Here is a 22,593-nt window from a genome sequence, read left to right on the forward strand (position 1 = left end):
GCTACTACTATTATTTCGTATTTTATTTCTTTTTTATTTCATGTTTTATTCGTACACCTTCATACAAGTTTTCATACAGCAGCAATTTAGATATTGTTTTTACATCATAATGAGTTATTACATCACTAGGTGAAAGAACCGTGGGCTAGTTTCAAGTGGATGGGCATCCACTTGAAACTAATCCGCGGTTCTTTCACCCAATGATATAATAAGTATCATCGTCATATCATCATCATCATATCATTAACAACTTATCATCATAATACATCATTGTCATATAACACCTCCTCATGATCATCATTTTCATCAATGAGACATCACATAGCAAGTTGGTCACTAGTCATAATTACAACTACTCCTCATCATCAACTCTAACACATTATACCGCATAATAAATATTATACCTCATAGGACCTACTACATTCTCTTAGGACCTACTATATTCTCTTAGGTAAAATAGCATAAAACAAGATAGCCCCTGACTCTCCATTATGGAGAATGGAGATTATCCTGTCTCCAATTCTTGCCTTTCGCACAATGTTGCTTCTAAGTAGCTCCTTACGACTGTTCATACATTTTTCCATTCTATGATTTTCATGTCTCCGTCTCTTTTCGAAATCCGATATGGACAGCTGAGATTCGTAGGACGACCTGGCTGCATGTTTAAAACATTAAGGCGACATTTCTGATACATCATATGAGGCGCACAATCATCCGGGATTTTCTGTTGAAGAACATAGTAATAACTTTGTAGTTAACAATGTAGTTAAGTTTTAAAAGAATTTATGCAAAAGATGCACGGATGTCGTAATAGTAAAAAATCTTACCATGGCATCTCCATGGATGTTACCGTAGTTCAACACGTGCACTAGTGGCATGTATTGACCATAATGTGGAGGTGTTTTATTATAGATATTGTAATTCTCAAGATCAGTACAAAATGCGACCAGATGATTTTTCTCCTGATAAGTTAACTGAGAGCCATCGGTGTAGTAGGTTATGTCTACCATGTTCAGCACATTGTTTGAATAATTAAAATAAGCTATCAATGGAAATAAGTTGTCAACTATTTTGAAATGAACAATATAAATTATTTAATAACTATGTTTGAGAAACTCACATAGCGATAGAATTGGAAGCGTATCAGCAAGGATCCAAATGTCCAAATTGTCTTGGTCGATGTCAGGATCACCAAGATCCATGGTGACAAACATCCCCTCTTGAAAATCATACATCTTGCGAAGTGCTTCCCAACCCGGGCAACCAAAATGGGATACGCTCTCAGAATTGTATAGATTTACCTCAAAATCCATACCATGATGGGTCCTTAGGTTAATTTTCTTTGTTTCATTCCTCTCATGATCTTCAAAACTCATCCTCTCCAAGACATAGCATCTTGCATGGCATGAGATAAGCTAGTCGAATTGTAAAAGACAAAAATTACACGCTGAAGTAGTGCAAGTTGAGCTTAATTACGAAAAAACACTTTGCATCGTAGCTTACCGTATCACAATTGAAGGCCTCCTCGAGCTTAATGCTGAAGTGCCGATCTTCGTCCAGGTGAGGCCTATCGCAGAAACCCCGGTCGTCGTGGCACCAGAAGCACTCACCCGGGAGACTTTCGTCACCCGAGTACGACATTTCCTATGTTCATAATTCAAATATTAAACTTGTAGAATTAAATATATGTATTATAAAAATTAATTTAGATCATTATTATTCATCATGGGTTGACTATCGGTCTTCAGTCTATATGGTGGAGGCTCTCCCTCACTGATTCCCCTCTAACATTTGCGACCGTCGGTGATGGCCGTTACTCCTTTTTTCCCTAGTGCATAACAAAGGTCTAGCACAAGGAAAAGAAGGAGAAACGACCCCCACGACAATAGTCGGGATTCTTCGTCCTCTCTCATATATGGTGGATACACTCCCTCACTGATTTTTCGACCTTCGGTGATGGAGCCTCGACGGACTTAATGTCAACCCGAAATGCCATTTAATTATTTTTCTAAAAAGATCCAGGCCACTCGATATTTCCTACATATTCTAGCACAAGTCATGCCAAAATTCATGAAAAATTCCGGCATGACCTTTGCTAAAACAGGACATATCGAGCGCTTGAAATTTGCCGGAACGGAAATTAATCAACACTCCGGCAAAACATAGGCCACTCGGAGGTGTAACATGAACATGACCGGCCACTTGGGCAACCACATATCCTAAAAAAATAACAACACATGTTACATGTTCAACTAGTTCTATTAATTCAAATAGTTCTTACTAAATATGAACTTACTATAAATAAACTAAAAATAAACTAGTTCAACTAGTTATATTAATTTTCTTACTAAAAATACATTAGTTCTATTAATTCAACTAGTTCTTACTAAAACTAAACTAGTTCAACTAGTTTATTAATTTACTTACTAATTATTTTAAATACTTACTAAAACAATAAAAAACTATATTGAATTTTTCTCTAAACTAAACACTACTGCCGTAATTAACATCTAGTTAAACCCTACTGCCCTAACCCTACTGCCCTAGTTCTTAAGCATCTACAAGTACTAACTAATTAGATGAACCCTACCTAGGTGCTTAAGCATCTACAACTACTTAAGCACCCATTGATGAACCCTAGGAATTTGTCCTAAAAACTAATTAAGTATCTACAACTACTGCCCTAATTAACATCTAGTTTACAATTAAGTATCTACAACTACTGCCCTGATTAGCATCTAATTTCATGAACCCTAACTAATTTGATGCAGTATAAAATTTGATGAACCCTAGCTAGGAACCCTAGCTAGGCATAGGTAGGGGAGGAGGAGGAGGTGTAGACGTGCTCACCTCGGGCGCCGGCAGAGTTAGGGAGCGGCCGAGGGAGGGGCAGGCGGCGTCGAGGTCGGGGTCAGGCTCGGGCGCGCGACGGAGGGCGGCGAGGTCAGGGTTAGGGGAGGCGTTGAGGTCGGGGTCGGGGGCGGCGTCGAGGGCGTGCGGAGGGCGACGGGAGAGCACGTGGTGGCCGACGGCAATGCAGGGCGACGACAGCGCGGTAACAGCAGAGGAGTTGGATTTGGGGGAAGTGGCCGTGGAGAAGAAGAATCGCATGGTTAAGTCAAGAATAGCAGTAGCGCGGTCCAGGAAAAGCGCTATTGCTACATTAGCTATAGCTAACTTAGCGCTCTATAGCCAACTTAGCTATAGCACTGTCTGACAGAACGCGCTACTGCTAAGTTAGCTATAGCGCCTGTCCAGAAAGCACTGTTCAAAATATCTTCCGATATTCTGATAAATCGACCGATTTATCACTTACCAATGTCTGACCGATAAGATATATCGGCCGATAAATCAACCGATATGATGATAAATCGGCCGATATGCCGATAAACTGGCCGATTTACCCCTTATCATGGGTCGACCGATAAGTTCCCGATAAGCGATATCCCCAACATTGCCTGAAAGCACGCTGCTGCTACGCATTTCTCTTTATTTTTATTTTTCATTTGTTTTCCTTCACATTTTCATTTTTTCCGTCCCCTTTTTCTATTTCTTTCATTTTCATTTACTTTTATATATGTTTTTCATTTGATTTTCCTTTCATTAGCAGTAGCGCTTTTTGCGTAAAACACCTTGCTACAACAACCTTAGCAGCAGCGCGCTTTGCTTAAGCTCGCTACTACTATTGGTAGCCAGGCAAGAACAGTAGGGGAATTGTAGTTGCAGCGCTTCTTCGCTGAGACGCGCTACTGCTATAAACTTAGCTGCAGCGCGTTTCTTTGCCACGCGCTAGTGGTAAGTAGTAGTAGCACTTATTTTTGTCCCGCGCTACTGGTAAGATTCTGTGTATAAGGTTTTCCCTAGTAATGGGCAGAGGCCTTTTATCAAAAAATTACCCAAGCAAGTGTGTGTGTGCATAACAATCAAAGATGGATGTCTGTCCCATGCATGCAACACCCCAGCCAAGCCATTGTCACTCAGCTCAAGATGCAACCGGTAGCACGGCCAGCGAGAGCAACACACACACATGACCTTCAACATCTCAGCATCGATGGAGGCAAACTAAGAGACACACACATAAACTCGTCAACAATCAGTTCATGGGCTAGGGAAAAACAGACACACAAGCCCATAACACATGTGCTAATTGAAACGTGTTGAAGAGAGGTACACATGTGCTAATCAAACGAACTGATCTCTACATACGTACCTGTACCTCCAGGTACACTCCCAAACTAAAACCAAAAACCCACAGTAAAACTGAAAAGAACATGCGGATTCTTTCAAGTTATTGTCTCTAGTTTCACTTTTTGCATCCTGGCTTTCCAACACTATTCGTGGAAACATGCACAAACTGCACAACAGGAGCACAAAAGATTGAAATACGTCAATTATCCACAAAACGCACTGATTTCCCCATCGCTCCACCAACATGAAAGACCAAAGTGTTGGAGGACAATCTGCTGCAACTTGAAACCATTGATCCGTGAAACCACAGTACGACATGTTCTTTGATATCTGCCACGTTGGTCACGACGGACACTTTTTTCGATAAAGGGCTATTTTTATTAACTCATAATAATGTAGCATCGTTGGATAGGTGGCATGACCACATTTGGCAGAAAGCCAAGTTGTTTCGAGGGGACATGACCTCGTTCTTCCTTAGGTTGTTTAGGTGTGGGCCAATCGCGAGTAGTCACGTTGTAATCGGCCTAAGGCCAACCTTGTAACTTGGTGGATGGGATTTTTTTCCTTTTCTTCTATGAATTTACGATACACATGCTTGTGCGTATTTAAAAAAATAATATAGCATCGAGGAATACAATCATAATGAATACACATCTAACCTCTGCATAACTAAGATCTACATATCCTGCACACACACACAAACATACACACACGCACACGCACGCACACACAAGATCACACTGGCAAGAGGCAAAGTCATATGAGACCAAAACTATGCCCGCAGATGGAGAAAAGGAAAAAAATGAAGCAATGAAACAATTATTGATGAGAGACAACAATGACCATCGGCACCAACTATCTCTTAACAATACAAAGACTAAATAAAAGGCTTCAAAAACAACGCCTCCAGAAAGGGAACGACGCGTAAGCACCGCCATCGCCTGATCCAACCATCAAAGATCGGATCGTGGATTTTCACCCTGAAGAGCAAGTCCGAGCAAACTCTGAGCAATGCCTTCGTCATGGTACCGACAGAAACGTCGCCATTGCTAGGTATAGCAATAGGGTCATACCTAGGGTTTTCACCTTGGAGTTCGAGACCGGGTATTCGAGAAGCACTACCCAAGGTCCAAGTCATGTATTGTTTCCTTCGCTTGCCACAATCTCCGCAATTGCATACATGCAAGAGTCGCTCATCACGCGAACCAAACTGTTGTTGGATGGTTAGAGGGATTGTGGTATCCTCAGCCCACTAGGGTTCAAATCCTGATGCTCGCATTTATTCCTGAATTTATTTCATGATTTCCAGCGATGCGCATTCAGTGAAAGGAGACGTCCACGTCAACGACGAGGTGCCTACAGTGACTTCGTAAATTTCAAGATGATATGCCGGCTCAGTCTTTTGAAGGTGTTCACAAGGATAAGGTGTGCGTGTGTGCGTTCATAAAGATGAGTGTATACGCGTGTATATGAGCGCTTGCGTATGTATTGATGTTAAAAAAAAAGTCGCTCACCACGTCATGACAAGTCTTTGACGGGGAGGAAAGACATCCACACCGCCGAAATCCCGAGTTCGGGGCGCTCTGGAGGCCCTGCACCATCCTCATAAGTGGTTGCCGATGACTATTCTGCATTAGATGGCATCACCAAGCGCCGGCACTAGCCCTGCTGTCCTCGCCCGTGGCAGCAAATCATGCCTAGGGGAAGGACACGACTGACACCATGCAACACCCGTAGCGGCACAGGCGACGAACCATCCTACGCGGGAATGAGAGACGTCTCCGCACTCACGACTGACTCCAACACTTGGACGGAGATGTTGTGGACGTGCGAAGCCGCTCTAGCTCTCGTGACTACGCTACGTTTGCATTTGGTCCGGCAGTCCGGCAAGCATGGGCTCCACTCCGGCACATGTGAAGTTTGACCAAAGAAGATAAATGGCGCCATCATATGGGAGTGTGAGGCTACAAGCCCATGGCCAGTCCTTGACTTCTCAACAACACGGCAGTAGGACACACCAGACACCATACGTCCCTGTTCTCCGTCCGGGTGCATGCACTGAAATTTCTGTCAAGATCCCACCACGACTATTGTCGATTGCATTATTGCATCTGCATATTTCGCCGCGCGTCCACCGGATCTTCGCCGCCAGCCTATCATGCACCGTTCTGCGATATTTATACAGAGAGATCTTGGCGAGCTTCCTCCTCACCCGGTCACCCCCACACCAGAGAAGCAGTGCAGTGCAGCTAGCCTACCAGCTACCACTACCAGTACCAATCTCGACTCAACGGTAGCTCACCATGGAGACGTCTCCTTCCCCTAAGAAGGTACTACTATACTCTCCCACCAGTCCATATGGTCACTGCCTCTATAGCACAGAGTGCTAAGGCGTGGAGGAGATCCACTGCCCGGCGCAGCCTGACTGACCTCTCTAGCTACGTTGCGCGACAAGCAGAAGCAGGTGCTGCTGCCGATAGTCGCCGGCACGGAGCCGATCGAGGCGTCCATCCCCATCGACATCCTCCGCCGCGCCGGCGCCGACGTCACCGTCGCTTCCGCAGGCGACGCCCTTCTGGTCGAGATCATGTACGGCGTCAAAATAATGGCCGACGAGCTCCTGGCTGACTGCGCCGCCGCTTCCTACGACCTCATCGTCCTCCCCGTACGGTCGCATATGCGTATACTACTCCATACTCCCTCCATTTCTATTTAATCTGCATATTAACTTTGCAATAATCCTACACCTATGGACAGGTCTAGCGTTACTTTTAACTTTGTAAACTTTATTCTAGTTTATGTATAGAAAATTTATTAACATATACGGGGCCAAATCAATATCATTAGATTCATCATCAAAATATTTTTACATAATATATATTTCTTATATTGTAAATGTTTATGTTGTTTCCCTATAAATTTAGTCAAGCTTGTAAATATTGACTTAAGACAAAGCTAATTAATATCCAAACAATTAGAAGGGACCTTGGCATACCGATATACTGACCTGTCTGGTCTACCTTTCCGTCGGGTCTCATGCTCCGGGCTCGTATTGCCATGCATGGGTCTCAACTGTCTGCGAATGATGCAGGGTGGTGTTCCTGGCGCTGTGAATCTCGGTGGCTCTGCGACGTTGGAGAGCATAGTGAGGAAGCACGCAGAGAAGGGAGGACTCTACGCTGCCATATGCGCTGCACCGCCGCTGGCGTTGGCGTCCTGGGGCCTACTCAATGGACATAAGGTAACTCTTGGGGCATATGCATTTTACTTGACTCTTTACTGGTAAAGGTGGAGTGATCCGGGTATAGATACGACTAAATTTATTTATACATTGTTATTTCGTATATTGTTGAGTGTTGTTATGCATATTTAGTTTTTTCTAGGGTGCTGCGACTTTCAGAGCAACTCCAATGGAGCGACCCAAGCGGACGGCGCATTTGTCCGTTTTTTGTCCGTTTGGGTCGGCCGCCCGCCCGGCGTCCGCCCAGTTTTGCATTTGAGTCCGCAATACGCCCAACGCGCCGACCCATTTCATGTCCGCATTCAACTTTTAAATAAAAAAGGCCCGCGGCCGATCATGCCAGCGGCCATGTCTCATGCCGGCACCATGCCAGCGCCGGCATACAATGCCGGCTTCAGAAAATACCACAGTTCATGCTGGCGCACTCACCAGCCGGCCGGCACACATGTCAGCACACAAAAAATGGTGAGACTTGAGTTCGACCACGCCATCGCAGCTCCCGTGGTCATGCCGGCACACCTGCCGACAAACAAAAAAGATGGACCTCGACGCCATAGATCACTCGTCGTCGAATTTGAGCATGTCGGCCTGCATCTTTTCGAACCACGGCCTCTTCCTTGGTGACAAGGCGTTGAGATCCACCTTCATGATGTCCACCCCGGTCATCATGCTTGCAAGAGCCACTTCTTTCTCCTTTGTCTTGGCGTTGGCGGTCTCGATCTCTAGCATCTTGACTTGCTTCTTCGCCTCGAGCTCGAATATCTTGGCTTGCTTCTTGGCGTCAAGATCAAGCCTCCTCCTTTGGATCTCCATGAAAGCATCCATTTGCTCCGCCTTGAAACGCCGGCGCTCCTCCTCCCTTGAGTCCTTCTTATTCATCATGCCGTCCACGCTTACGATCAAGGCGTTGGTGGCCGCATCTCGCTTGTCCCCCTTCTTGGAGTTGGTCTTCCCCCGCGGCCGTGCCAGCTCGCCCTCCCCAACATCCTCCACGGTGCCCTTCCCCCCACGTGCCTTGAGTGCGGCATATTGTGCCTTGAACTTCTCTTCGTCCTTGATGACCCGATAGCAATGGGAGAGGTTGAAGCACTTGCCATTGTGTTGAACCTTGAATGCCTCCAAAGCTTGAAATGCCTACGAAATGTTTCCATGCAAGACGTAAAAGGATGATCTTGATGGCACAAAAGAGGGCGGCTTGCTTGCTATCATACCATGTCTTGCACGCCGATGCCGCTCACGGGACGGGCCTTGACGCTCTCAAGGGTGGCGCAAAACTTGTTGCACTCTTATTGGATCACCCTCCACCGCTTGGAAATGGAGACCCACCCGCGCGTGCTCACAAATTGGTAAGGTGGAAACTTCTTGCACTCATGAAACTCGCGGTGCACACGAGTCCAAAAGGTCGAATTCTTTTTCTCGGCGCCCGTCTTTGGGTCTTGTCCAATGTCTCGCCAACACTTGCAAAGAAGCTTGTCCTCGGCAGATGTGTACGCCTTTGTGCGCTTGCTCTTGCGCTTCGGCTTAGGACCGGCGGTTTGGTTGACGAGCTCGTCCTCGAACAAAGGCTCCACTTCGATGTCGCACTCGTCCTCTTCCTTTAGCCCATAGTCCTCCGGGAACTCGTGGTCGAGGGGGAAGCCGTCCAGGTCGATGCCGACCTGATCACGCATGAAGGCCGCCTGATCGGGATCATAGCCAGCGGCCGGCGTGAACGCCCCGCGGCCGTCCTGGCTTTGTGTCTCGTCGGGATCGTAGCCAGTGCACCACCCTCGAAGATGAGGTTTTGCATGTTCGTCGACGGCGGACGGCATTTCCTCGAACAGGTTACGGGCGTCCGGGAGCCCGCCGGCCGGCATCTGTCGCGTGTGTTTCCTCGTGCCGCCGGACGACGAGCCACCGACCACCGGGGTGGCGTTGAGGTCGATGGGCGTGGGCGCGGGCATGAAAGGCGCGACCACGCTCACGTCGGGTGAGCACTCCCCAGAGAGGCGGGAGGCCCGCGGGTAGGCGTGGAAGCCAGGGACAAGTCGACGCGCGGGGTGAGTCGGGCAGCACCATCCGAGGAAACGCCGACGAGCCGGTGCTGGCCGTGGCGACGGCGGCTTGGAGGACGCTGTGCTGGCTAGGGTTTACCCCTAGCATGTAGAGCGCCTCACTCGTTGCCGCGGCGACACGGGCGTTGGTGAACTCCTGCTGCGCGACGGCCTCATCCCTCGCGTCCGCGGCGTGCCTCCGGCCCTTCCTCTTGGCCGACTCCCTTGCCCGTTGGTCGGGCGTCAGCGCCTTCTTCGGCTTGGTCGCGGCGGCGGTCTTGCGCGGGGCACGAGGCTTGCCTCTCCCGGAGGGGGCGGCGGCGCCGGACGAGGTGAGGGAGGCGAGGCCGACAGCGGTGTCGAGGTCGAGGTCGATGGCGTCCTTCATGGCTGGTTGGGGGGCGTGGGCGCGCACGGGCGGGAGCATTTTTGGGGAAATGGAGGGAATGTTGATGGCTGCCACCGACCGACGGGCCTGGGGAGAGCAGTAAGCGCACGCGCGCGTCCGTCTCGTGTCCGCGCCGATGCAAATTCGCCTTAAAATTGGGTCTGGAATGGGTCGCCCGCGGACGAAAAACGGACGCGCATTCGTTTGGGTCAGCGCATTGGGCCGCCACTTTTGTCCGCGCCGACCCAAATAGACGCGGGCGGACAAAATGGGTCGCCCCATTGAAGTTGCTCTCATACTTGTGGGGTTAGTCTCCTGGTTGGCTCCCGCCATACTTGTGGCACGATTTTATTTTCTTTCAATCTAAGTCATGTGTATCATTGACTCATGATAGTTTGACAAGATTATCTCAAGTATGACAAAGTTTGACGCTAACTTCGCTACCCTAACCTTAGCAAAAAGTGTGGCATATGTTGGCAAACTTAGTATATGAATCAGACAGACCTTCCACTCGTACATGTACTTGGTTTGATTTGCCGCTCCATCATTAGATTTTAGTAAAAAGAATATGTAGTATGTGTGCTAAATAGTTTTTTTCCTTAAAAAACTAGGAGGAGCCTTGGCATATTGATTGCGGAATTGTTACAACACCGCATAAAAAACACAAAAAATAAAAGTTACAATTACAATTAAGTCTTTCCTGCTTGCAAACAAGACCGCAAAGATACAATGAATAATGCAACCCAGTGCTTATGCCAACAACAATCTCACTGGAGACAAGTATCCCATCATCTCCGATGAAAACCCTGTCGACAATGGGGCACAAAGAAGAGTCCTCCCATTGACACCGGATGTTTCTGTTAGGATGATCTTTGGTTCCGATGGCGAGATATAAGTCGTGATCAAACGAGGATGATGAAACACCAAGAAAACTTATATTCCCCACAAAGCACCAGATCTGATAAGCCTTAGCATGGATCCATGCCCTCTCTCCTTCTATCCCTATGATGGTGAAGAAAGATGAGACATGGAATCATGTTTGATCGATCTGATGGTTTACCAAGCTTATTTAAGGAGCTATTGCAAGATCCAGCTCCCGCCTCCCCCATCTACGATTAGCGTTGACTAGAAGAAGGACCGGACCGCCTATCGATGTCGTTCGCATGCATCAAAGAGCAGCTCCAATGTAGCATGAAGCCATACGCCAAGAGGGTAAAACCTAAAGTAGACCTAAGCCTACTATCTATAACAATGACTCATCCACCTCTCCCATCCCCACTCCAGTAGGCGGCGCTGCTAGAGGAGCAATGGTGACAGGTTGGGGAACTCTAGGCAACTCTCAAGTACATGATGAGAGAGAAAAGGAAGGGGGTATGAGATCTATGTGTGTTAGAAAGTTGGCAATGACATCGGTGTGTAAGAAGAGAAAAGTGAAAGGTATGTGGCACACCATGTAAAATCATAGTCTTATACTTATATGTAGCTTTATAGAATACACTTTTGTTGTACTTTACGATGTGTTTGCTTTGCAATTAATCAAATTACATAATGTTTGACCATGTTTGTTTTACGTGCAATTGAACTGAAAAACATGGAATCGGTTCTTGACCCAGTAAAGCTTGATTCCGATGAAAAAGGGGTGTAATTGCACACGCACACACAATAATTATTGGTATGGATACTCACTTGTCCTATATAACTAAATATGTGATTTTCACTAAATTATTTATCTCAACATTTAAGCATGCAAAAATAATGCATATACGATACTATGGTCTCATAGTTGTACGGTCAGCAATTCATCGGTGTGATGCACACAAAATTCAACCAACTAGTGTATTTATGTGCATTGTTGGACAAAAGTCATATGGCAAATGTCGTATGTGTAGCGGGGCTCTTAAGCATGCGATCTCAGCATGCATGGGAAGAGCCTCGCCCCCTTTTCCATTGTATCGTGATACCTATATCCAGTAAATATCTTATAACTATACATTAATGTAGTACAATAAATTATATGTAATTCTAGTTCTAGATCTCATATAATTTCTTAAGTACAAAGGTTTCAACTATCATATTATTAATCCAAATATTCATAATCCATACAACCAAATCTTATTGAATTATATTGCAACCAATTCCCATAACAACGTGTGAGTATTATCTAGTGTGGATAAACATGGTGTATTTTCTTCTTCTTTCTTTTTAATTATGAAACTATACAACAGTAACTTACAACTTTGCGAAATCATAGTCCATTTCTTATTCCTTATCTCATTCATGTTCACACTCACCAAACCCCTTATTAATTATCTGGGAAATATTACACAAAAATGTGAGTTTAAATTTAGGTTCCCACAAAAACAAAATAAGTGCAATTGTATAAGATTTTTTTTAAAATTGAACAAAATAAAGTGCAAATATATAAATTTCTTATAACCAACTAGTGCCATGACTGATAAGCAAAAATGCAATCAAAACAAAAAACGTAATTGCGAAAAAGGTAAAATGACCAAGTGTTGATATGCTTAATGTACACAAACAAATACATAAAGGAAAATAAAATAGATGGCACAAATAAATGCTCTAAACTCTTTAAAATGAATATCATACTCTCTTTTTTTTTTGTAGGGGTGCCAAACTCTTCTATATAAGCATGCAATGTGCATTATAGTTTGATTACTAGGTTAAATAAAGAAGGTGGATCTTAGTATGTTTGAGTCCCCACAGGTGCACTTTTTTTGTCCATTTTTCTATTGAACATATAACCAATACAAATATTTGTGCTGGTCTAATAGTCGAAACATTGTCGTAATGCGACGACTACAGAATGTGGATTACAGATTCCTACTTATAAATGTAATCTAATAGCTCAGAAAATCAACTTATCCAAAGTCAATTTTCTTGCGACATATGTATAATTGCCTCTAAATTTTGCGATGGGCCCCATGACATTCAACCAAATGACACCATGTCCCCAATAATGCTAAACATACAAAGAGTTACACACAATTACACGCTGACTAGGATTTTTTCTATCTACTAACCAATCACAAACTTGTCCTCCCTGATTTTCAGAGGGGGTGGGCCGTCTCCCCACCTATTGACCAATCAATAAACCTTCTTTGTAAAAGCTTGTAACTTGTTTGTACGTGTAGCATAAGATAATTTCACAGGGAATCTCCGTAAGTGTAGCAAAGCTTAAAAGATTATCTGCCTTCTGTAAGAAAGAAAAATAAAGAAAAGAAAAAGGCAAGCCACTATATTTTAGGGATGTCATTTTCTTTTCTTTTGGGTAGATATAGATTATGTTCCCACCTTTTTTTTCAACAAACGCCTGTGTGCTTAGGCTACGGGTCATCCATGGTTCGTCGAGAAGTTCCCTCCCGAGGTTACCGCCGTGGACACGAACGTGGTGGTGGACGGCAACGCCGTGACGGGCACTGGGCCGGCGACGTCGATGGAGTTTGCGCTGGCTTTGGTGGAACAGCTCTACGGGAAGGAGAAGGTCGAGCAGATCGCTAAACCAATGGTGAGTTTTCTTATCAACTCGATTGTCCATCTAATTGCAAGGTGGCGGCATTTTTCTCATTAACTGCGCTACCATATTCTGCTGCTCCCTTTAATCCATATTAATTGTCGCTGATTTATTACAAGAAATATGGATCAGACGGAGTATGTTTTTCATTTATTTATTTTTGAAAGTTGCGATGTCTTTTTGTTGTTTAGCTAGTGAGATACGAATGTGGCTATAGCATGAAAGAAGTCAACTCGGTCGAGTGGCACTGCAGCGGCACACCCAAGGTCAGGTGCATTGCAAAGCGCGCAGTACTCTGGAATTCTGAAGTTCCACTCCTGGATCACGAGGTTCTCTAAAACCCATTGCCTCCAATTCCTGGTACTGCAGGTTCTTCTTCCACTAGCCAACGGCATTGAGGAGATGGAGGCGATAATACTCGTGGACGCGCTGCGCAGAGCCAAAGCAGACGTCGTGGTCGCGTCCATCGAGGACGGCGTCGAGATCACCGCGCGATACGGGACGAGGATCGTGGCCGACGTGATTCTGGGCGAGGCCGCCGATCGGGCGCTCTTCGATCTGATCATCGTGCCGGCAAGTAGCATGCAAGAGCTTCAGATGCACGCACGCTGGTAGCCACTGATTGATTGATCGGCCTCCGTTTCTTTGATTCAAACAGGGCGGCATGCCGGGCGCGAAGACGCTGGGCGGCTGTGAGCAGCTCGTCGCTCTGCTGAAGAAGCAGGCGGAAGCGAACAGGCCATACGGCGCGATCGGCGCCGCCACCGCCCACGTGCTCGAGCCCCGTGGCCTGCTCAAGGTACGCGCTGATCGAGCTACCAAGCACTCCAACCCGCTCACCGCGCGCTGACGCTGATCGGAATGCGAAATCGGTTCGGGTGCTCCAGGGTAGGAAGGCGACGACGTGCGCATCCATGGCCGGGCTGCTCACGGACGGTAGCGAGTGCGAGAACAGGGTGGTGGTCGACGGGAACGTGATCACGAGCAGGAGCCCCGGCACCGCCATGGAGTACGCGGTGGCCGTCGTCGAGAAGATGCTGGGCCGCGACGAGGCGCGGCGACTGGCGGAAGGCCTGCTCTTCTTGGGCTGACCCCCCGTGTGCTGGAGCTTGAGAAGCTGTTGTTGAGCTGGCTCGTCGGATCATCCGACAATAACAGCCGACAACGGTGGTGATCATCATCAATAAAAGTCCCGTTCATTCGTACTGTTCCCTGTCGCTTTTACATTTAACATGTCATCACTACTGTAGGCTCCACTGAGAGCGACTCCGGACATGGAGGAGACTACGCCACACCGGTATTGTAGGGAGAATATCACCGGGTTTAGCCTGCTCCCATGATACGGGTTCCGACAGCCGGTGGATCTCGGAAGCCGTTGGATCTGGTGCATCAAATTACTCATAATTGTTCATATCAAGTTGGGTCATTCAACATCGTGCACTTAACATTCGTCGATTGGTCCGGACGTCTGAAAGCCCACAAATCGAAAGCTAACTCGGGAGGTTTCTAACAGTCCGGACCTCCTCCACGTAAGCATCCGACACCCCTACCCACCTCACCCTCCTCCCCCACCCCACCTTCCTCCCTCACCCCTCTCATTCCGCTCCAACCGTCATCCCACTTTTTCGTATTTATGTTGATCCAGAGCGGAGTTGGTCATTGCCGCATGCTGGCCAAATGGCACAGCATTCACAAGGTGCCGCGGTTGAGAAAGATGCTTCGGCTCGCCGCTGCTGCCGCGTTAATGTTTGTTCAGAGCGGACGTGACTGGGAGGGCCAACGGGACAACTTCCTGCAAAATTCTAGTGGCGTCTGTCCGCCTGCTTGGCATTCACGCCGGTTCGACGAACGAGAGGCCAACTCTGGCTGAACGCATTCAATCTGGCCAACTGTCTTCAAATAGTATTTGATAACGCGGTTGATGTACTCTGATAACGCGGAGATGGGGTTCGACGAACGAGAAGTCAACTCTGGCTGGACGCATTCAATCTTCAACGAGAGGGGGAGAGTGTGTCCACGTATTCTCGTAGACCGAAAGCGGAAGCATTTGATAACGCGGTTGATATACTGGAACTTCTTCTCATTCTGACCGATCAAGCACCGAACGTACGACACCTCCGAGTTCTGCACACATTCAGCTCGATGACATCCCTCGAACTCTTGATGCAGCAAAGTGTCGAGGGAGAGTTCCGTCAGCATGACGGCGTGGTGACGGTGATGGTGAAGGGATCCGTGCAAGGTTTCGCCTAAGCACTGCGAAGATATGACCGAAGGCGTAAACTATGGAGAGGGCGCCGCACACGGCTAACAATTTTTGGTCTATGTTCTAGCGGTGCCCCCCACCCACATATATATGGGTTTGAGGGGAGGAGAGGCAGCCAAGGGGGCGCCCCAAGTAGGAGGAATCCTACTTGGGCGCCTCCCAATTCGGCCTCCCCCCTCTTCCATATTCATCCGGAGGGGGGAGGAAGGAGGAGGGAGGAGAGAAGGAAGAGGAAGGCCGAATTGCTCCCCTTCCTGTCTCTCTTCCTCTCTTTCCTTCCCCCTTATTTCGGCCTACATGGGGCGCACTGTCCCCTTCTTGGCCCATTAGGCCCATGTAGTTGCCGGGGATGTCCGAAACCCCTTCCGGTGACCCGATATGTACCCGGTACCCCCAGAACACTTCCGGTGTCCGAATACATCTCGTTACCAGCAAGTCTCTTACTCGTTCCGTAATACATCATCCCATGATTAACTCATTAGTCATTTGCTTGCAAGGCTTATTATGATGTGCATTACCGAGAGGGCCCAGAGATACCTCTCCGATACTCGGAGTGACAAACCCTAATCTCGATTCATGCCAACCCAACAAAAAACCTTCGGAGATACCTGTAGAGCATCTTTATAATCACCCAGTTACGTTGTGGTGTTTGATAGCACACAAGGTATTCCTCCGATATTCGGGAGTTGCATGATCTCATAGTCAAAGGAATATGTATTTGGCATACATGAAAGCAGTAGTAATAAACTGTACGATCAAATGCTAAGCGAACGGATGGGTCTTGTCCATCACATTATTCTCCTAATGATGTGATCCCGTTATCAAATGACAACTCATGTCCATGGTGAGGAAACCTTAACCATGTTTGATGAACGAGCTAGTCAAGTATGGGCTCACTAGGGACTCAGTGTTTTGTCTATGTATTCACACATGTATTAAGGTTTCCGGTCAATACAATTCTAGCATGAATAATAAACATTTATCATGATATAATGAAATATAGAATAACAACTTTATTACCTTCAGTCTCCCACTTGCACTAGAGTCAATAATCTTGTTCACATCACCATGTGATTTAACACCCATAGTTCACATCTCTATGTGACCCCCCCCCCCCCCAAAGAGTTTACTAGAGTCAATAATCTACTTCACATCGATATGTGATTACCATCCAAATAGTACTAAGGTGTGATTGTGTTTTGCTTGTGAGAGAGGTTTAGTCAACGGGTCTGTCACATTCAGATCCATATGTATCTAACATTCTTAAGAAGTTGATCCCCACTAATTTCATTTCTCTTAACATGCACAATGTCCACATCAGCATCCATGCCACATCACCAATTCAGTTCCCACTACCACTTGCAATCCTTCCACGTCAACAATTATCAACATGCAGTGTTCCACGGAAACAGATTTGCCACCTGAGCTTTCCATAAAAAGAATAAAAGGAATCTCAAAGAAATCATGTGATTTAGGAAGCTACCGATCGTTTCCCCTTTTATGTGACCTCCAGGCTTCAGTAACCGACAAGTCCATATAATAGACGCCATAGGGAGAGCTCTTCGTGTCACAAATCCGCATAGGCTGCAGCCTCCACCATGCGTGGAGTTCGCCAAGGCAGCCCCAGCCAGATCTGATGTGGGATCACCGCCGCTGCCATCTGCCGAGAAACTGAGAAGGGCAGAGCTTCTCTCTCGCCGGCTAGACTTAGGCACGCAGCCTGCCGCCCCCCACGAATCCAAGTGAGACGGCCAGGTCCATCAATGAGAGGAACAACACCGGCGTCGGGACCAAGATGCCTCCCTTGCAGCCTACACGTGCCCAGCACCGGCGTCCCGGCCACCTCCAAGTGTGATGACTCCGTTTCCTCAAGGACAGCCTCCCAACACGACGACGCCGCCGGATCTCAAATGACCTCAGGCGCCCCAGCTACACTGTCCCTTTGTGGAGTTCCATCATTCTCATCGTCTCCCATCACTACTTGGTATCCCCTCCTTTGCTCTAAGATCATTTCATGTTGGCCAGGGCACATACAGTTAATCACGGTTTCTCTTGCATTGTTGATCCCAAAAGGACATATGTTGTATCATGGTTACAACTACAGATGCATTCCAATATGGTTACAACTACAGATAGAAAGGAGCGGATCATGAATTTCGGTTTAAATAGCAAAGATAGAAAGTATTACATATTCAATAGAAAAGATGTACTAATGTGTTGATATTGTACTAACAAACTTTCTTGATCGATATTGCCATCTAAACAGATCAAGACCTAGATTACATGTTAAAAGTACGCTCCTGTTTAGTCATTTATTACTACGTCAAGTATATCACCGACTCCAAATGGTTGCTTTGTGCTGGAAAACTACTTCATGTCTGCACTATAGATGAAGGTGTAACCGAGGCGCTGCAGGCTGCAGCTAGCTTTATATCTGTCTGATACAATCATCACCCAGTTATAAAAGCTTCCTGATTTGATTTGTAAACTTCATTGTTCATTCTGGAGTCTGGACTTTATTTGCAAGGTAACGATATCTTCCACCTACTAACACGAGAATAGGTCATCGTTACCTATTTGACTTCATTTGGCTACATAAAAAAGTTATATAAATATGTTGACTCCTCCATGGATGTTATTCAATGTATCGGCACCTACCTACTATTATGACAGATATATGAAACCGATAGGGTATCTATTTGGCGACACAAATATGTTTTTTTTCCTCTAGGGTCTTCTCTTTCTTAAGCTTTGTTATCCAGCATGTTTCTAAATTAGAACATCTTTTAAAACATATATCATTAACGCCTATTTCGATGTTGTGTCTTGGTGTTTGTTCTTGGTCATTCATAATCCATTGCAATATTTGATAAGGTTTGTTACGTCTTTGGTCTACATTTAATCAGCCATCTGATTTTCCCAGGTGATCATACATATATTATATGATTTTTTTAGGAAGCATATATTGTCTGATAATTCACACTTTTTAGTCTATAATAGTATAAGGAGATTTAGGCTATTAACCCGTAAGTATTACTTTAATGTTGAATTACCTTCTGTATTGCAGAGTTCTATTTTAGTGGCCAACTCCTTTTCTGATTTTACATTAAAATTGCTCTATTCATTTCTTATTGTCCTGACCTACATGGTAATCTTTGCCACTTAAACATAGAAAATAATAATCAGTTATTTATGGTTATTTATTTTTTGCATCACTAGATGCGAAGGGATCAATATATCAACTCACTATGTAAATTTCTATCTAATCTAGGAATTTTTCATTTTTTCTATCGGTGCAGACTCATTGGGTTGTTCAATTTTTTTCTGAATGTGCGTGCGGGAATGGCCCAATGTTTTCACAAAGAGCAGTGAAGTGGGTGTTCTAACATTCCGCTTTTCTTTGCTTTGGAATTCTTCATCCCAGATTACAATTGTGCTTTATGTCGGGACCATATCATGTCAGGCAATATTGTTGTACCTTTCATAGGATTGTTTATCTGCCTTGTAGTGCTGGAACTTTCTTTGGCTTGCGTGAAGAAGAGGCATCTTAATAATGGGAGATATGGAAATTATTAAAGGAGGGACTGATAAACTATTTTTCATGGAAATTGCCATTCAGGGCCTACTGCATTTGGAAACTACCGTTGTTGATTGAATCCAGAGGACTGGAAGGTCATTTAATTTGTTGGATAGTTAATTTTTATGGTAGTGTATTCTCTCCTCTGAACTCAGAAATTATTTCCATGTGACCAAAAGAATACGTTAATCATCAAAATTGTCATTTTATAGCCTTTAAATCATTAATGTTAATTTTTAACCATATATTCCCGCAGCAACGCGTGGGGAATTGTCTAGTTTTGCAAATTTCTATGTCTACAATGCTCTATATGGAGCTACTCTAGCTAATTGCTCCCACTTTCAATATGTATCCAGATCGAGACTCAGAGTCATCTGAATCGGTGTTAGAGCTTGCATCAGCGTAACCCTTTACGATGAACTCTTTATCACCTCCATAACCGATAAACATTTCCTTAGTCCTGTTAGGTAACTAAGGATAATTTTGACCGTTGTCCAGTAATCTACTCTTGGATCACCATTGTACCCCTTGCCAAACTCATGCCAAGGTACATAATAGGTCTGATACACATCATGGCATACTTTATAGAATCTATGGATGAGGTAGAGGAATGACTTCCATTCTCTCTTTATCTTATGTCGTGGTCGGGTTTTGAGTCTTACTCAACTTCACACCTTGAAACACAGACAAGAACCCTTTCTTTCACTGATCTAATTTGAACTTCTTCAAAACCTTGTCAAGGTTTGTGTTTTGTGAAAGTCCTATCAAGTGTCTCGATCTATCCCTATAGATCTTGATGCCCAATATATAAGTAGCTTCACCGAGGTCTTTCATTGAAAAATTCATATTCAATTATCCTTTTATGCTATCCAGAAATTCTATATCATTTTTAATCAATAATATGCCATCCACATATAATATCATAAATGCTACAGAGCTCCCACCTACTTTTAAATATAGGCTTCACCATAAGTCTGTGTAAAATCATATGCTTTGATCTCCTCATCAAAGCGTATATTCCAACTCTGTGATTCTTGCACCGGTCCATAGATGGATCACTGGAGCTTGCACACTTTGTTAGCACCTTTGGGATCGACAAAACCTTTTAGTTGCATCATATACAACTCTTCTTTAAGAAATCCATGAAGGAATGCATTCTTGACATCCATTTGCCAGATTTCATAAAATGCGGCAATTACTAACATGATTCGGACAGACTTAAGCATCGCTACGAGTGAGAAAAACCCATCGTAGTCAACACCTTGAACTTGTTAAAAAAATCTTTTGCGACAAGTCGGGTGTCGGTGTCAAAACCGACGGATCTCGGGTAGGGGGTCCCGAACTGTGCGTCTAAGGCGGATGGTAACAGGAGGCAGGGGACACGATGTTTTACCCAGGTTCGGGCCCTCTTGATGGAGGTAAAACCCTACATCCTTCTTGATTTATTCTTGATGATATGAGTATAACAAGAGTTGATCTACCACGAGATCGGAGAGGCTAAACCCTAGAAGCTAGCCTATGGTATGATTGTATGTTGTCCCACGGACTAAAACCCTCCGGTTTATATAGACACCGGAGAGGGTTAGGGTTACACAAGGTCGGTTACAAAGGAGGAGATATCCATATCCGTACTGCCTAGCTTGCCTTCCACGCCAAGTAGAGTCCTATCCGGACACGGGACGAAGTCTTCAATCTTGTATCTTCATAGTCCAACAGTCCGACCAAAGGATATAGTCCGGCTGTCCGGAGACCCCCTAATCCAGGACTCCCTCAGTAGCCCCTGAATCAGGCTTCAATGATGATGAGTCCGGCGCGCAGTGTTGTCTTCGGCATTGCAAGGCGGGTTCTTCCTCCGAATACACCACGGAAGAATTTGAATACAAGGATAGTGTCTGACCCTGCAAAATAAGTTCCACATACCACCGTAGAGAGAATAATATTTCCACAAATCTAATCTGCTGACTTGTTTTGGTAACATGACATTAAGCCGTGACCCGGTGATTATTCAAACCGTTCCCTTTAACTAGCCCCGCACATAATGTGAGGCAGTTTTTGACACGTCTTGTCAAAGCAGAGATCATGTCCGCCTTATTACGGGATTCTCATCAATACGGGTGTGGGTAACCCAACCGCGCCATCGATTACGGCGCTTGGGGGATAAGCGAGTTTTACCAGGATAGTGGGGACGCATAGTTTTGTCCGCCCATATAAAGGGACAAGGATTCACCTTTTCATCCACGCCTTCTTCCTCCTTTGCTCATCCATTTTCGCACACTCGAGCTCCAGCGCCCAAGTCCGCATTTCCCACCTCAACCTTCTCCAACCATGTCTGAAGCGGGAGGCAGGTGGATGGTCTCCTCCGTCACGGAGGGACACATCAAGAAGCTGAGGAGAGCCGGATACCTGCCCGAGACATCACGCACCGGCTCCCAGATGAGGGGCAGCTCATCCCCACCCCAAGGCCCCACGAGAGGGTAGTGTTCCTTACCCATTTCCTCCGCGGACTAGGATTCCCTCTCCTCTCATTCGTCCGGGGGCTCATGTTCTACTACGGCCTGGATTTCCACGATCTGGCCCCGAACTTCATCCTCAACATCTCGGCGTTTATCATCGTGTGCGAGGCCTTCCTCCGCATCAAGCCCCACTTCGGCTTATGGCTGAAGACCTTCAATGTCAAGCCGAAGGTAGTGAGCGGCCGCCAGGCGGAGTGCGGAGGCGCCATGGTGGGCAAGATGGCCAACGTCACATGGCTCAAGGGCTCCTTCGTGGAGACCATAAAGGTGTGGCAATCGGGGTGGTTCTACATCACCGAGCCGCGTGACCCTGCATGGGCAGCGGCCCCCGAGTTCCGATCTGGCATCCCCACGCGGCTCACCTCCTGGCAAGAGAAAGGCCTGTCCTGGGGTAGTTCGGGAGAGCTGACCGGACTCCAAACATGTATCCAAAACATGGTGAGCAAGAAGCTCAAACTCGTCAACGTAGTCCAGGTCATGCTCATCCGCCGGATCCTCCCGTGTCAACAACGGGCTTTCAACTTGTGGGAGTTCGACCCGGCCCAGCACCAAACTCTGAACAGGCTCTTCGACACAACACACGAGGATGCCTGGAAGGTGCTATTCAAGGGCGCCGAGGTTCCCCCTCCCACTACTGAGGATCGCGGATTCTGCGCGAAGCGCCAAGCCACCGTGGTAAGCTGTTTTACCTCTTACAGGATACTTGTTTTTCATAGTTTGACTCTATGCGGGATCTAAGCTCCCGTACCTTTGACAGGACTGGCAGGAGACGGCCGGACAGATCGACTATCCGGCTCCTTTGCCCGAAGGCCCAGCAGACGCTCTCCTGACGGAGATGCTGACTCCGGCTCCTTA

The 22,593-nt window shown here is 46.2% G+C and overlaps 2 protein-coding genes across 2 annotated transcripts; one reads left to right on the forward strand and one right to left on the reverse strand.

Moving 5' to 3' along the window:
• Positions 1–568: 568 nt before the first annotated feature.
• On the reverse strand, positions 569–3,111 carry LOC147978910 (uncharacterized). The gene is made up of 5 exons (XM_087514941.1): positions 2,851–3,111; positions 1,504–1,644; positions 1,121–1,415; positions 828–1,042; positions 569–724 (listed from the first exon to the last, which is right to left on the reverse strand). The coding sequence occupies exons 1-5, from the start codon at positions 3,109–3,111 to the stop codon at positions 569–571; spliced, it is 1,068 nt and encodes a 355-aa protein (XP_087371067.1).
• Positions 3,112–6,311: 3,200 nt separating this feature from the next.
• LOC125543287 (protein DJ-1 homolog A) lies at positions 6,312–14,796 on the forward strand. Its single transcript, XM_048706592.2, has 8 exons — positions 6,312–6,518; positions 6,647–6,853; positions 7,280–7,429; positions 13,197–13,379; positions 13,577–13,651; positions 13,755–13,958; positions 14,044–14,184; positions 14,273–14,796. Exons 1-8 carry the CDS (start codon positions 6,492–6,494, stop codon positions 14,474–14,476), a joined length of 1,191 nt encoding a protein of 396 aa, XP_048562549.1. The 5' UTR covers positions 6,312–6,491; the 3' UTR covers positions 14,477–14,796.
• Positions 14,797–22,593: the final 7,797 nt, after the last annotated feature.

This window comes from Triticum urartu, chromosome 3A (genome assembly GCF_056163025.1).
Source record: "Triticum urartu cultivar PI428250 chromosome 3A, HENAU_Tu73, whole genome shotgun sequence".
Taxonomy (NCBI): domain Eukaryota; kingdom Viridiplantae; phylum Streptophyta; class Magnoliopsida; order Poales; family Poaceae; genus Triticum; species Triticum urartu.